The sequence below is a fragment of the Monodon monoceros genome, unplaced genomic scaffold, assembly GCF_005190385.1.
Source record: "Monodon monoceros isolate NGI ecotype Baffin Bay Population unplaced genomic scaffold, NGI_Narwhal_1 Super_Scaffold_5, whole genome shotgun sequence".
Lineage (NCBI taxonomy): Eukaryota > Metazoa > Chordata > Mammalia > Artiodactyla > Monodontidae > Monodon > Monodon monoceros.
Window position 1 is genome coordinate 60,233,309 of NW_021703782.1, and position 16,829 is coordinate 60,250,137.

The 16,829-nt window shown below is 37.6% G+C and overlaps 1 protein-coding gene across 5 annotated transcripts in view; it reads left to right on the forward strand.

Annotated features, from left to right (window-relative positions):
* PUM3 (pumilio RNA binding family member 3) overlaps window positions 1-16,829 on the forward strand; it is a 58,537-nt gene that overhangs the window by 20,445 nt on the left and 21,263 nt on the right. For 3 of the 5 annotated variants that reach the window (XM_029203013.1, XM_029203014.1, XM_029203012.1), the window contains 9 exons: window positions 3,878-3,969; window positions 4,893-5,111; window positions 7,719-7,854; window positions 8,448-8,523; window positions 10,584-10,677; window positions 10,939-11,005; window positions 12,416-12,590; window positions 13,574-13,677; window positions 14,675-14,753. In XM_029203013.1, the coding sequence (XP_029058846.1) occupies window positions 3,888-3,969; window positions 4,893-5,111; window positions 7,719-7,854; window positions 8,448-8,523; window positions 10,584-10,677; window positions 10,939-11,005; window positions 12,416-12,590; window positions 13,574-13,677; window positions 14,675-14,753 (1,032 nt within the window). In that variant the 5' untranslated portion in view covers window positions 3,878-3,887. The remainder of the gene's footprint in view (window positions 1-3,877; window positions 3,970-4,892; window positions 5,112-7,718; window positions 7,855-8,447; window positions 8,524-10,583; window positions 10,678-10,938; window positions 11,006-12,415; window positions 12,591-13,573; window positions 13,678-14,674; window positions 14,754-16,829) is intronic. The other 2 variants (XM_029203015.1, XM_029203016.1) reach the window with 1 other exon arrangement.

Below are 16,829 nucleotides of genomic sequence, written 5' to 3' on the forward strand. Positions count from 1 at the left end.
TGTGCCATAGGAATAAGGAGAATCATTTGAGAAAGAAGGCATCTGGAGGAGGAATGATAAGAAATTGTCATTTAGGCTGGATTTGAAGGATGGGTAGGATTTATATTGATAGAGAATGGCTTTAAGGTTTGGCTCCTGAAAAAGAACAGTGAGGGAGTAAGGTTGGCTTCAGTGTGGTATTGTGATGTGGGTAAGTTAGGACTAAGTGTTGAATGGACGTGAATGCCAGACTGAGTTTGAAATTTTTCCTATAAGCAGTGGGAAGCTTTTGAAGGTGTTAGAGCAGGGAAATGACATGAAATGGCTGTGATAGTGGACAACTAATTGGGCAGCAGGCAGTGGATCATAGCAGACTGGGTCTAACGGCAGAAAACATTGTGAGCAAGAGATAGAGTCTGAATGAGGTAGTAGAGGGAAGGGAAAAAGAGGAGACAATTCCAAGACACTGAAGTGTGATGGTTGGATGTGATGGTACAGGGTCCCCAAGCAAATGCATTTTGCTAAGTGAGAGAAGCAAGACCCCAAAGGCTGTATATTGTCTAATTCCATTTATAGGACATTTTTGAAAAGGCACAAAGCTAGAGGGTAGAAAAAAGATCAAGCATTGCCAAGAGAGCCAGGAGAGGATGATTGCAAAGGGGCTCCACAGGGGACTTTTAGGAGTGTGGGACAGTTCTGTAAGGTGCTGTGGTAGAGGATACATGACTGTGGGTTTGTCAAAATCAGCACTGTACACCAAAAAGAATGAACTTGACTATAGGCAGATGAAAAGAAAGTCAACTGACATGTCAGGAAATGGAATGCAGACTGGAACAAAATGCATCTAACTAGTACAGAGGTATAAAAAGACCTCACTGAAGGAGTGGAGGGAAAAGAGCTGACCTAAGTAACTTTGGAAAGCAGTGTTTTGAATGGATACTGTGAGGGAAAAGACAAAAAGAACTGTAAATAAACACCACATTATAATTGGTACATTTGTTTTTACCAACTATAACCCTGTGGCACGTGATTAGAGTTGGAGACGTTAGTATGAACTTACTTAATAGGTACAGAAATACAGGTTTGTGTATACACATAGGCTAATATACATACATATATTACCTAGCCCTGTCTGGTGAAAAGACCTAGAAGCAGTGACACCCCAGTGACAAGCACACCTAGCACTCAGATCTCAATAAGAGGGTTTCTCTAGGGTTCCTTGGAGAAATGACTGATTTTAGGGCTTGTGCAAGGAAAATAAAAGGTAAACTTGGAACAAGTGCCAGGAATTAAGGACATGCTAAGGAAAAAAAAAAGAAAAGGATGGACCATATGAAAAGGACACAGAAGCAACCTTAGAGATTTCAAAGCTGGAACAATTTTAGCAACAAAATACTAAACAACAAAATACATTTTGTTTAGCAACAAAATACAAAGATACTATTAGCCCATATGCAAATAATAAAATACTATAAGCAACAAAATACAAAGATACTGTTAGTCCATATCGCAAATAATAAAATACTGTGAGACCATACTGATGTAAATAAATGATTAAATGAATGAGGAGAAGGAATAAATGTTCCCTACAGAAGAATACAAAATAATGAAGGTAAAAGCAAGGGAAATAGAATATCATCATGTAAACACCACGGAAATTGCTGCAGGCAAGATCCATTGGAGAGTGCTAAAATCAGTGAGGGATACAGGATATTTGCATGATCTCAAAACATATCCAAAATATTTATTAATTGCTTTGGGGATTTTAATGCATTGATTCAAATTCTTTAATACTCCCCGCTCTAGAAAGTGGAGCTTAATTCTCCTCTCCCTAAGTTTGGGCTGAATTTTAGTGACTTGCTTCTAACAGAGTATGGAAAGGGAGACATAGGGCTTCCCTGGTGGCACAGTGGTTGAGAGTCCGCCTGCCGATGCAGGGGGCACGGGTTCGTGCCCTGGTCTGGGAGGATCCCACGTGCCGCGGAGCGGCTGGGCCCGTGAGCTGTGGCCGCTGGGCCTGCGTGTCCGGAGCCTGTGCTCCCCAAGGGGAGAGGCCACAGCAGTGAGAGGCCCGTGTACCGCAAAAAAAAAAAAAAGGGAGACATAGTAACTTTACAGCAGAGACACCTTGCAAACACTACAGTAACTTTACAGCAGAGACACCTTGCAAACACTGTGTTAACCAGTGATCAAGGTTAATATCACTAGTCATGTCGATATCATGCTCCTCCTAATGTGATGGGATGAGAAGGGCACTTCATCTCTATGGTATTCTTCCCTCAAATCCGTAAGGCCAGTAAAATCATAGGAAAATGTCAGACAGACCCCAAATGTAGGATATTCTACACAGTGCCTGACCAGTACTCTCCAAAAGTGTCTTGGTCATGAGAAACAAGTAGAGATGGAGAAGCTGTCACAGATTGGTGGAAACTAAGAAGATTTGATGATTAAATGCAAGGTATCCTGGAATTGAAAAACGACGTCAGTGGAAAAACCGGCGAAATCCAAATTTAATAGCATCATATTAATGTTATTTCTTAGTTTGGGTAAATGCATCATGGTAAGATGTTAACATTAAGGGAGGCTGAGGGGTATACTGGACCTTTCTCTGTGTCTTTCCCAACTCTTCTTTAAAACTAAACTTATATCAAAATAAAAAGTTCATGCACAGAAGAGCTAAGGGATGCAGATGTGGTTATGAAGGCTATAGCCAAGTGACAGTGACCCTACAGTCATTAATGATCTAAGGAAACGGAGTAATTCAGAGGCCATTCATTTTCCAGAGTGCTCTTTGAGACCCTACTGGTCCCTTGAGATATTCCAGGAAAAAGTGGTTCAACCACGGTTGGGAAATCCTGCATACTTTAGCTTGTGCTTGGTGATTAATGGCTTAAATTAGCAAAAGAATCTGCCTTTCCTTAAACATGCCTCCTTCATTATTTTCATTTAAGAGTTTCCCAAATACATTTCACCCCAGAACCCCTTGTTTCTCTTATATCTATTAATATCTTGAGAAATTTGTTGTTCTTCAATGGAAAATTCTTGTCTAGAAATATCTGGAATTGTCTAGGGATCCCTAGCATCTACTCGAGAGGGTCAACTTTAGAAATTTTGAAATGAGTTGAATATGCAACTTTGGAAGGTACAGAAATAGACAAATAAAACATAATAACTTTTGCTCTTGATACATTCGGCTGCTTTCAGGAGCCTTGGGCAGTTGAAGGGTTATCTGTTGTTTGCCATGTGCATGGTGGGGTCTCTATCCAGAAGCAGCCTGTTAGGCAGATTTCTTTAAAATGAAATATTAAATATTTCAATAATCTTATTTCGGAGGTCTTTGAAAATTACTTGATTGCCTCTAAAAGAATAACAGATTAAACGTTCGAAGTTAGTTTTTGTTTTAGCTACCTTGGGTTACATAAGGAACTTTTAGATAATCTACTTTCATTAAATTTGAATATATGATAAGTGCAATGTTTGTTGCTGGCTTTTTAGGATAGAGACCAAAAAATCAAGTGGTAATATTGTCATTTTCTCATCACAAAGTCTTCCCAGGTTGTAAGTAATGCAAACACTGACAGTTTTATCATGCTTAATGTAAATAATGATTTAGTTTTAGCCATTGCTATTGCTGAAATGTTGCCTCCAAAACATCACACACTAGCCAAGGTGTGTGTGTGTTCTTAGTTTTTGTATTGGTATCGTATTTATTTTCGCTCTTACAATCTTAGAAGTCATGATTGTGTAGTTCCTGGACTCATGGGTGCCTGTGCTGGATGCAGCTAATTTGTCCTGCATCTGTGACCTCAAGGAGTAAATGTGGCAGTGACCACTAATGACTTTTATTGGATGAGAGCAATTCAGTGATCCTTTTTTGGATTTTGTTTTTGTTTTCCAGAGTTGCTATAATGGAAGTCAAAGGGAAAAAAAAAATCACAGGAAAAGGTACAAAGCCATCACAAGAAAAAAACAGATTTCATAAAAACAGTGGTAAGATACTCAAAACATGCTTCCCGTGTGGTTTATTTGGCCCTTGGAGGGAGCAGTTGGTGGTATGAGGGGGCATGTAGCAGATTCCAATCTATTCATGGGTTAGAGTTAGGATTAAAGTAGTAGGAAAAAGTAGGTGTTACTACATATGAGTTTGCATGTTCCCTGTGAAACTTAGACCTTTAAGAAATCGCCAGGATAATTGGTGAATGCTGTACTTTTGAAAGATATGTCGGCTAGTGATGCTGTTCCCTCACTTTAGTCACGCTAATTCACAACAACATTTTAACGTTTGATAAATTGTGGCTGATTAATACGTGTACTGGTGAGCCAGATCTTCAGGATTTCTCATTGTGATGTCTTTATTGTTCCATCAGGTGTCAGTATTGCAAAATAGAAAAGTCAGGAATTGTGTCAATGACTAGTTTCCTAAGCAATCTTTTTTTTTCTTGCAACTAGAAATTCTGAAAAATAAACATTTTAAATTTGTTTATATATGATATACTTTCTAAATTTTAAATGTTCATTTTATTCTTAGATTCCTATTATGTTATTGATGCCCTAAATACACACACACAGACACACACAAACGTAAAAATAATGTCTCATCTTGTGATATGTGCTTAAAACAGAAGTACACCTAACTGACAATAGTGGTTATCTCTCGAATTATGGGTAGTTTTTATTATGTATTTCTCTACTTCGTAGGTTTTCTATAATGAACCTGTGTTACAATTTTATAATCAGAGTAAGTTTTTTAATTTTGTTTTGATTTTTTAAATCCTACTGTGCTCCGTTTTTGAGAATAAAACAAAGTATGTTTCACTAAAGAGTGTGTAATTTTCTGTAACAAATGCAATCCAGTGGATAAAAGATCTAGGCCCAGGATCATTGAACTAACAATTATTTATTATTGTCACTAGATTCTGATTCTTCAAAGACATTCCCAAAAAAAGTTGTTAAGGAAGGTGGACCTAAAATCACAACTAAGAACTTTGAGAAAACTGCCACAAAACCTGGGAAAAAAGGTGTGAAGCAGTTCAAGAATAAGCAGCAAGGGGATAAAATACCAAAGAACAAATCCCAGCAGGCAGATAAATTCAACAGGAAGAGAAAATTCCAGCCAGACAGTAAAAATGATGGTAAGCACTGATTCCTTTAGCAGAGTTTTTGCAAAAGCGTTGCCTTGCCTGAGCTATTGCCTGAACCATCGTGCACAGGGACTCTAGAAGTCTGGTAGAGACCTTCTGTTCTTGTTCCTTGACAGGCAACACTTGGGGTGGGGGCAGGGGAAGGTAGATGGGATTAAATAAAAAACAGAAAGCATCTTCCCTGGTCAAAATTGTCCTCTGGTACCTAGAATTCCTTACTTCCTAGGCCCTTGCTGAATTCCCCTAGCTGTGGAATTAGGCTAAATTGTATTGGCTTTATGCATTGGAACCTCAATAAAACATTCCTTTCTGTAGGCTAAAATTAATGAACTCATTCATTCAACAAACAAATACTTAATACTTAAATTTAATACTTAAATAACCAGTGTGTCCCAGCTAAACATCCACCTTGGCTAAGGATGCCCTGGTGAACAAGAAACATATAGACCCTGCCCTCACAGGGCTCAGGCCACTCTAATATCATCAACCCATCAGATGGCTCGGAGCCGGTAAACAGTTCCAGAGAAGGCGTAGTATACATGTGACAGATTTGACTTGAATTGGTTGAACAGGCTAGGTTGCTAACTGATTAGAAGTGTTGGCAGGGCTCCTCTTTGTTGAAACAAACTACTAATCTCTTCGTCATGATGTTTAAGCGGTTGTCTTTAACCCAGAGCTTTGCTGTCTGTTGTACAGCCTGCCCTTGCTGTGCATCGTCTCTCCTGCACTGGTCTCAAACGAGCAGCTTCCAGGTTACGCGTACTGTCATGCATATGCCTTCTCTGCAGCATCATGAGAACTTCTCTGGTGTCTTTCATACTCTTTTTCTCCAGCGTGGCATAGCCTGACACTGCTCCTTTGCTGCCAATTGAGACCACTGCCATGGGGCCTTTTTACTCCAGTTCTTTAGACCTGGTCCCTGTTCTCTGCTCTGCCTAGGGCTGCTCCAAGACAGGGGCATAGGGAGAGAGGAAAGGGGAAATTTTCATTATTTCTCATTAGGCCTGGAGGATTCTTTCATGCTCTAGCTTCCATCTTTTCTCTTTTTCCCTTCTCTTCCAGCTTCTTTTTCCTACCTACTCTTTCCTAGCTTCTCTATTAGGTCCTAAATCTTCCTTTCCACACTGGAGTTCTTGACACCTGCATTTTAAGTGCACACACATCCTCATCTTATTATAGTGGACCCCTGGTTCCTTTTGCTATAGGAGATAAGTTCCCAGCATCTCAAAATGGAACTTTGATTTTATTTTCTCAGTTTTATACCAGCAACTGAGGGGAATTGGATACTAGACATCCCCAGAATTGGTTGTATCTGCTGCAACCCGGCATGGCATATGTCAAGGGTGCCCAAATATTTGTAGAATTAAATGAACTCTGGATTGGTTATTATCCTCTGCTGCACAGTACATGATGCCCTAATAGTAATGGTAAATATGCCTTCTGTTGCCTGTAATCCTCTATTACCAGGCTGGGAGTAAGCAAGTGAGCAGAAAGGGGAGTAACTAAATACACTATAGTATATCGAATGCCATTAAAAATTATATTCTTGAGGAATATTTAGTTTCATGGAAGAATGCTTACAACATAATAATGTTTAAGTAAAGACAACAAGGAAATTAATATAAAACGTGTAGGGGAAAAGACAAGAAGGAAATAAAATGTTAATCCCTAGGTTTTGAGATTATAGGAGAATTTTGGTTTTTGAGTGTATTTCTAATCAGAGAAGGGGAGATATCTAGAAATAACTTACTCTCCTAAGGGTTCTTTGCAGGGTACTCTTGTAAATAATACCTATTTTATTAAGTTTTTTTTTGTTTGGCCTCTTTGGGTTTTTTCATTCAATTAATAAGTTATTTAGATTGTGAAGACCAACAATAACCAATAGAAAGATACTCGACTTTTATAGCATGACCCTAATTGTAGAGAACTGAGGAATTTTGATTGTGCATTGTCATGAGTAAGAGACAGCAGAGAATAAAGTTTTAGAGCCACGTCTGGGTTTGAATCCTGACTCTGCCACTTAGGAGTTAACGTGACCTTGGACAAGGAACTTACCTGCTCGGTGCCTTTGTTTCCCTGACATGAAGGGGATAATAACAGTACCTACCTTGTAGGGTTGTTGTAAGAATTAAATCACTTACTACATAACAGCACTCAGAAGAGTGAATTTTTGAATATGGTTTTTCCTATGTTAATTTGGACTAATTTTTGTTTTCATTGAGAACTGATTATACCTAAAGTCCAATGATCTTAATGTTCTAGAGTAAAATTTTATTTTACAATTGAGAAAGATGCTTAAACTTTTAAAATTGCTTTTATAATCTGTTTAGTTCCTTTTGTTTTTTTAATAGGTATCCTGTTAAGATTAAATAAATAGCTGTTGAATAAATGAACAGTTGGTGTCAACCAAATTTAAAATGTGTAAACTGCTCAGAAAATGAAATAAAGTATAAGTTGGTAGGGAATGATGTTTTCCCCCTTCTAGTTTCCTCAGTGAGTATTGATCTTGATTAGTGATTGCCATAGGTGCCTAATTTGTCCTTGTGTATGGCACTGAGAATGTTAAATGTAATTGAAAATAATTTCTGTAATGACTAGGCACAGCAGTCAAGAAACCCAAATGGGATGAGTTCAAAAAAAAGAAAAAAGAACTGAAGCAGAGCAGGCAACTCAGTGATAAAACCAACTACGACATTGTTGTTCGGGCGAAGCAGATCTGGGAGATCTTAAGAAGGTAATGCTACTTAATGGCATCTTTATTAGGCCCTTTGAGATGATGGAGGAGTAACAGTGTAACTAGTAAATAGTGAAATGTCCTAAGATAAATAACATAGCGCTTGGGTTATTTAGGGAGTACTCATAATACTCCAGTAGAGGCATCAGTGTTTGGATGTCTGCCTGTTGCAGAAATGTGTGGAATCATTTGGATGGTGTCAGATCTGCTTATGAAAATGAATGAGAGTTAAAATGGATTTGACGTCCTTCCTGAGAAATTTCTGAGAAAATGAAGGACAGTTCTTTTCGGCTAGGTTTTGAGATACTTGAGTACTTGGTGTCTTGGACTTGTTTTATTATTTTCTTCACTTTTGAAGTTCTGGCTGTTAAGATTTAGATTGATGCGTAAAATTATACCTTGTGAGATGAGTTTCTGCCTTTGAGAAAATTACTTTTCTCTGGCTGCTCTGGAATAGTAATTTTAATGTCCAGTTTGCTCTCTTCGAAGAGAAAATCATACTGAAGTGGGTGAACATACACTGGTATGGTTTTTATTTTTGTGTGTTTAAAATAATGTCTTTACTTAGGCTATGTTTCCTGCCTCTTTTATAGAAAAGATTGTGACAAAGAAAAAAGAGTGAAGTTGATGAATGATTTGCAGAAGTTGATTCAAGGGAAAATTAAAACTGTAAGTAGGGCATACTCAGTTGCAATTTTAACAATTGAAATTGACTCGCAGTAAAGGGTAGTTGACTGTTGTGGCAGGTGAAATTGTTTCTGTTTTTAATGTATTTGGCCTCAAATTTCAAATACCTTTTATAATACTGATTAAAAAATTTAATAGTGAGAGACCTTACTGCCGGGAAATTATAAAAAGGCTATCAAGTATTTGGCTGTTCATTTTAAAATAATTTACTTAAAATAAATCAGTGTTCTTTTAAAGTTATCTCGAGAAATTTATTAGTTCAACAGTGTTCGTTAGAATGTCTTGCTGTGAACTCTATACTTTTGTATGTTCTAAATTGCTGGCTATTTTGTATGTGTGATGCAAACACATGATTACTTTCTTCCTGCGTTTACAAGCATCATGCAAAGATCTTTAAAATATAATAGATTTGGGACTTCTGAATTGATTTTTGTTGTTGCTGTTTAATCCTGTTTTATAGTAAACTTCTGTTGATTCTTGTGTATTTGGATAAATACTTAGTGATATTCACTTGTAAGCCAACAGACACGGTATCTTTGGAGACCCTTGAGGGGCAGCCTTTGCCGAACCACGTACGTGGGTCTAACCAGATGCTGTATTGCAGTTTGAAGGACTGTCTTAAAATAGTGAGTTCCCAGCTGCTGCTTTCTTGAAGCCAGCAAGGTCTTTTTAGGTTGGAACTCCTCCTCGTCTCTAGCAGTAGTCTGTTACACTCAATTTATAAATACTTTACACTCAAGATCCTTTCCCAATTACCCTTAGGTTATTACTGCATGCCCATGGACTTGGGGGTTAGTCTGGTATTCAAATACCCACTCTGCTATTTAACATACATGTGCCTTTAGACAATAACAGCCTATTTATTGATTATTTACTGTGTGCTAGGAATTATGCTAACCAGTGCATACTTTGTATCCTTTAACTTAGTCATCATCCCTATTAAACGTTTGATACATCTGGGCTCAGAGAAGTTGAGTTTCATCCCCAGGGTCACAAGGATAGCAAGTTCCTTAACTTCTCATAAACTCACTTTAATCTATAAAGTGCTAATAACAACAACCCACTTTTAAGGTTGCTTTGAGTTTAAATGAGAAAAATATACTTAAGCGCATATATTGGTTACATAGTAGGTAATCAACATATGCACAAAACAGCCTTATTTCTTTTTAAAAATTATTTTTAAAGTTTTATCAAAAATGTCTATGCAAATCTCCCTTAAGGAAATTCTTCAGAAATCCATGACTTTGATGAAGGTATACCTTTACCTTCTGACTTGTTAGAATTTTAAAATTTAAAGACAGACTCAGCAACGAGTAATAAGCACTATTAAAGTAGACTGTAGCATATTAAAAAATAATAGTGCATGACTGATTATCTGCAGTTATTGCTTTAGAAAATTGATCAGCAAGTCCTTCAGTGAGGATCTAATCCATCCAATAGTTGTGAGGGGGCTTGGGTTGGAGAATCAGATTTGAAATTCTAGGAATATAACTGGATGTATGTTCAGGGATTATAATGAAAATGTGAGAAATGGAGTGATTAGCTCATATTGTAATTGCCAATGTGTATCTAGATTATTATAATAATTAGGTATAATTATTTATGTAGCAGTACTTTGGTTGCCAAAGCCAAACATTCTTAGATCATTTATATTTTTTTAAAAATCATAGAATAATAGAATTTTTGCATTGAAAAATTCCTCTTTTAAGGAAAGTAACTATCAGAGAAATGAAAAATGAAGTGTGTATAATCATTAGACAGGTTTGGTTTGAATTATAATGATAGAATCTTGCAGAATACTTAAATGCATTCCTGTCTCGATGCTGTACGGTAGCCAGCAAAACCAAAGAATGCCATTCTGAACAATTAAACAAGAATTTCTACTCCCAAGTAACCTAGGTTTGATTAGCTATGAAGACCCTACTTTTTTTTCCTCACAAGGAATTGTAAAAGAGGCAGCAAGCAATACAACATAAATAATATGATAGAAAGATATATTTTCAGAGAGAATTTGTCTAAAGGCCCCAACTGTTTTCCTACAGATTGCATTTGCACATGATTCAACTCGTGTGATCCAGTGTTACATTCAGTATGGCAACGAAGAGCAGAGGAAACAGGCTTTTGAAGAACTGCGAGGTATTTCTTATATATATTTCGTAATTGTTTGTAAGAAGTCGCTTGTTTTCTCTTGAAATACCCAACACTGTCCTGGAAAAGAATTCTGTGGAGGGATAGCAGTGTGTCCTCTGCAGGACCTTTTCTGTTTATTTGTATTTTTTGCCTGGGACAAATAGGGAGTTATTCGTTTGTGTTCCCAAGATTGTGCAGTTAGTTCTTCCCTTGTTTCTGGAGGACTGGAATGAGGTTATCATTAATGTAATGTATTTTGTTTTTCAGGTGATTTGGTTGAATTAAGTAAAGCTAAATATTCCAGAAATATTGTTAAGAAGTTTCTCATGTATGGGTGAGTTGTTCTATTTATAAAATGTTTTTTTATTAGTTTTTTAAAGGTGTGGATACCTATTGTGTGCAAATAAATGTTGCTTAAAAGTTGCATAATAGGAGGCTTAAGCAGATGCTTGTGATGTTTGCAATAAATATGGTCTTAAAAAAATTAATGTTATTAAAATTAATGTACAATGATGGTATTGTCTTCATTGTTCTTACGAGTATATCTTGAAGCCCTGGAAGAAGAGAAATGGTTATAATGAACTTTAAATTAGTCACCAGTTACTTAGAAGATGGAGTGAAGGGAGGGGCAGGTGAGTAGGCTCAGAAGCATGGTTAGTGGGTTAGGAAATGTCGAGATGGGAGGATTTCCTAAACTAGGTGGAATTGATACTTGTCTTCCTGTCTCAAGTATAATAATGGGCCAAAATATGCTAACCAACAACAAAAAGTACAGCTGACAAATTTTCAAAAACTGTATTCCTGACTAGAATTACTGGCTGCTTGATTATTTTAGGATAGAATAGAAATATTTGTGATTAAGTCCTGTTTTAAAAGAGAATCCTGGGGCTTCCCTGGTGGCGCAGTGGTTGAGAGTCCACCTGCCGGTGCAGGGGACACCGGTTCGTGCCCGGTCCGGGAAGATCCCACATGCCGCGGAGCGGGTGGGCCCGTGAGCCATGGCCGCTGAGCCTGCGCGTCCGGAGCCTGTGCTCTGCAACGGGAGAGGCCACAACAGTGGGAGGCCCGCATACCGCAAAAACAAACAAACAAAAAGAGAGAATCCTGGAATATGTTTTATTCATATTATCCTGCATGTTTGACTTTTACCTTCTCCTTTTCTCCTCCTACCCCGCTTCTTTTAAGCTGAACAATTTACTAATGGGAACTGACATTTATTGAGCACTTACTGTGTGCTGGTTACAGTTCTCAGTGCATCTTAACTCATTTATCCTCACATCAACCTTATTCTTTCTATTCTATGACTAGAGAAGCTGAGGCACAGAGTGGTGAAATACCTTGCCCAGGGCCTTTCAGCTGGTAAGACCCTAGGTCTTTTCAAACCTAGGCAGGCTGGCCCCCGAGTCACTTAGAAATGCAAGGTAGAGGGAATTCCCTGGCGGTCCAGTGGTTAGGACTCCGCAGTTTCATTGCTGAGGGCCCAGGTTCCATCCCTGGCTGGGGAACTAAGATCCTGCAAGCCGTGCAGCATGGCCAAAAAAAGAAAAAAAAACAGAAAAAGAAAAGAAAGAAATACAAGGTAGAAATACAAGGCAATTTGATTTTCCTTCTCGTAGCATTTCTCTGTGTTAGCCACCTCCACACACAATGATGAGCTGGTCTCAGAAGAAGTGTGTTATGTTTTGTTGCCACCCATCTTTCTCCTTCTATCGCTTCTCTTTTCCCATGGTCACGCTGGGTTTAGGAGTAAAGCACAGATTGCAGAGATAATGAGAAGCTTTAGAGGTCACGTGAGGAAGATGCTGCGGCATGCGGAAGCGTCCGCCATCGTGGAGTACGCCTACAATGATAAAGCCGTCTTGGAGCAGAGGAACATGCTGACAGAAGAGCTCTATGGGAACACATTTCAGCTTTACAAGGTGACATTTCAAGACATTTTTCCTAGAGATTTTACTTTCTCTGTGTGCTGTTCCTTACCTTCCAATGCCCTGTTTTCAGAATGTATTTTTACTTTGGTTGTTCCTTTAAAGACTACCTCATAGCCTTTATCCTCTTGGATTATTTTGTCTCTGGTGTAATAAGCAAGTGATCATACTTACATTTCATTCTCCCAGAGCACAATCTTTAAATCCCCTATAAATTAAAACTACTTTTGTTACTCCTTCCCAAGTACTGTGTGTAATGCTTTGGTACTTCTGTTTCTACAGTCAGATAGACCAAGGAAGAAGATTCTTAATAGACAGTGAAGCTCTGTAAACACCCCTTAACCAGCTCTGGTTGAAGGGCGTCGAGCTCCCTGTTGCTGCCTTCTCCCATGTTTCCTCATGTTTGTGGATTACCCTTCCCCGGGTCATATGCAGAGAGGAAGCAGAGTAGAGAGACCCAACCTTGGATTTAGTACAAGGCTAGTAATGGGACTAGGACAGTTAAAGGATCAGTTTCAGACTTTAGGATACAAATACACATATTTATCTCAAAGGAGATGGATTGATTCCTGAGTTTCTTCTGCTAGTCAGTTTCAGCCCCTGGGTTGAACTTAGTGCTTTGTTTCCTTTGTCACAGTCACTATAGGAATATCCAGCTAATTACAAAACCTGGTGGCAAGAATTTGGTAACTGACTACTTGATCTTATGATTAGGCACATGCTAGGTGCTTGGCAAGTATGAACTGGCTGGTTGGTTATTTAGCTTGGCTCTGGAAGTACGATGGTGGGTGTATAGAATGAGAATTAGATAATCAAAAATTACCCTGTGAGTGTATCTACAGTGAGGCTTTTGTTATGTAAATATGGCAAATCTAAAAATTTAAGTTTATGTAAAATGACAGTAATTGATTTTCTTTGTTCTGAAGTTGAAGAAACTTGATTAAATTTAGAGGGGTTTGATTTTTCTTCCGTTGCAGTCAGCAGATCACCCAACTCTGGACAAAGTATTAGAGGTACAACCAGAAAAACTAGAGCTTATCATGGATGAAATGAAACAGATTCTAACTCCAATGGCCCAGAAGTAAGGAAGCTGGTTTTTTTTTTTTTCTTAACAAATGGCATTTGAAGGAGGAAGTTTTTCCATAGCCTTTGCAGAGAAAAGGTGGATAGTTTCCCAGTTATAGTCTGTTATTTAAATTGGATTGTGAGACCTAAAAGCCCATGCATTTGGCCTTCGTGAAATTTGTACCACAGTGGAGTGGTTAGGGCATTACGTCTGGGACCAGACTTTCTGGGTGTGAATCCTGGTGCCTCTCTCATTTACTAACTGTGACCTTGGGCAACTTAACTTCTCTGTGCCTCAGTTTCCATATCTGTAAAATTACGATAATAATAGTGTATATTTCATAGAGTTTTATGAAGATTAAATGGGCTAATATTTCCAAAGTGCTCAGAACAGTGCTTTGCCGTTAAAAACAACATGTTTTTGCCGTCTACATGGATACTCCATGTGAACTTGAAGTCTTTGGTGCCTGATCATTAGCCTCCACTGTACACCTGAATTCAGCAAGTGTCACACTAGGAGGCTTGGATCCATTAGGTATTGTTGCGATTGCTGATACTGTTTTGATCTATTTAGGATTTAACTGCTAAAATGATTTTGTGAAACTGACGCATTATAAAGGAGGCTTGACAGAAAGAAAATAGCCATTAAAAAATAGTCTACATGTGGATTTCTAATCACATGTCCATTGTTGTGTAAAAGAATATAGATGTCCTTATTTAAGAAAGTTGAGTGTATTTTGAATGATAATTTCATATTTGCTGATTAGATACTAGAAACTTGTACTCTGGTCTTGGTTGTAGATGGCAACCAAGACCTATATATATTTTAATAGGTCTAAAAGTTTTTTCTTTTAGTCTTAGTATTGCTAAAGATATGATTTATTTTATGACAAATGACATTTGCTAAAACCATTTCACTTGTTTTGATTATTTTAGGGCGACCGAGGTTACCTATCTCTGTATTATTGTGGTACCATTTCTGACTTTTTTTTCTTCTTTTATTCTGTTTTCAGAGAAGCTGTGATTAAGCACTCACTGGTACATAAAGTATTCTTGGACTTTTTTACCTATGCACCCCCAAAGCTGAGATCAGTAAGTTCTTGGTTTTAGGTTTTAAACTGAAACATGTAGAACTGTGTAAAAAATGTGGAATACTGCTTTGATGTATATTGGCTTTTGAAAATTTTAAAGAATTGTTTCCTTATTTAGAAAAGATAATGTGCTAAACTCCCTTTGAAGAAGTCTACTAATTCCATTTAGATTTTTGCCAGAAAGACAGTAGAATTGACCATAATTTTATCAGTTTCATTGAATTTTTATATTTTAATTATAATCCAGAGAGCATCCTCTAGCTTAACCTAATCAGAAAATTAACTAACATGGAGGAATATTCAGCATTCAGGGAGTTCAAAATTCACCTGTATTGATACAAAAACAAAAAATTATATCGGTGTTAAAAGGTTACGGGGAGGACACTAAGTGAACCGTGAAAAACTGGACCTTACATGAGAGCGAAGGTAAATTGCACTGCCCTTCAAGTCAGTGATGGGAATATATATGAGAATTCATTTAGTCCCCTGAATTTTGCTTGCCTCATCATACTGTGAACTCATCATCCATTTGTTCTCATTCTAATAATAAGCGATAACCAAGTAACGAGACTCGCGTCTTTTTGACAAATATGCCAGATTAAACATTCATAGGAATTTTGACCCTCTCAAAACTGACATGCAAAATAGTTCTCCAAGAGCAGCCGCCCACCTAAGCGTGTGGTTCAGTGGCCACAGCAGTTGCTGATTCTCTTTAGGGGATTTCTCTCTTGCTCTGGCACAGCACAGCATCTCACAGTTCTGGATTTACTGAGGCAGGACTTTATTTTCAGAACTGAGAAAATAATCATTTGAATATATTCCACAGTAGAAAGTCTTTATCTTTTTAATGTTGAATATGTTTTAGTAATAGCAAAAAATCATTGGGAACTTAGTGTGAATATAAAATAATCAGACAGGTCTTCGTGGCCCCGGGGGCATTTTCAATAGAGAGACTTTAAAAAAAAAAACTTTTGGAGGTAAAAGAAGCATAATTGGAATATATGTTTAACTCCCCAACTGGATAGCTTTGAAGAGATTCATAAGTTCAGGTATGTAAGCTGAAAGCTATGTTCTTGAGATTTATCCTGGAAAAAGATTGTGAGATAGTTAAGGGTGAAATTGCTGTTCCTTATTGATAAAAATAGGCCACTTTTCTCCTTCCTGGCAGGAGACTTTGTATTTATTTAATATAAATTTTTAAATCGGGAATGGACTAAACTGGCCCCGCAGCTGTTAGCTGGCAGAACTCACTTATGTCCTATATGCTAGACTTCCAAATATAATTATGAAATTATATACATTGAAAATAAGGAATAAAGATTAAAAATAAGCTAAAATTACCTTGTAATAAATTAGTGATTGGGTTTTTACTTAAAGGTCATTGAGTAAAGGCCTAGTGAAGACCTAGTCTAAATGTTAATGTAGGGATAAATATTTCTTAGAGAAATGTTATTTAAGTGTCTTTACGGTGAATTATTAATATGATTTCCAGAGGTAATCCAGTGATAAATTAAAAAAGAAAAACTTTTTCAGACAAAATTAGTGTTTTGGTTTTCTGCTTGTTATATACATGACTCTTTTAGGGAAGAACATTTTATTTATTTTATCTGGCTTTTTTATTAAAAACTCCCTTCTTCCCACAGCCAACTCTTAGATTTTTTTTTTCTTGAGAAGTCCTTTAGAATATACTATACGTATACAGTTGACCCTACAACAACACGGGGGGTGGGGTGCTGACACTCCCGTCCCCCTCAGTGGAAAATCCGCCTATAATCAGCCCTCCCCATCAGCAGTTTTGATTGCGGATTTACCCACCTTCAGATGGTGTAGTGCTATAGTACATATTTACTGAAAAAAATCTGCGTGTAAGTGGACCCGCCTGGTTCAAATCGCACTCGGGGTCAACCGTATGCGTACATTTTTGAACAGACGTTGGTAGAACTCAGGGATTTTAATAGAAATTGCCTGCCAGCAGTACTTACTGCTCTTGATGGAAAAGAATGTTTCCAGGAAGCGGTTGTTAAATTGTTTGCTACCTATACTTTCTGCCTTTCATTCTCTGTGCATAACTGCTCCT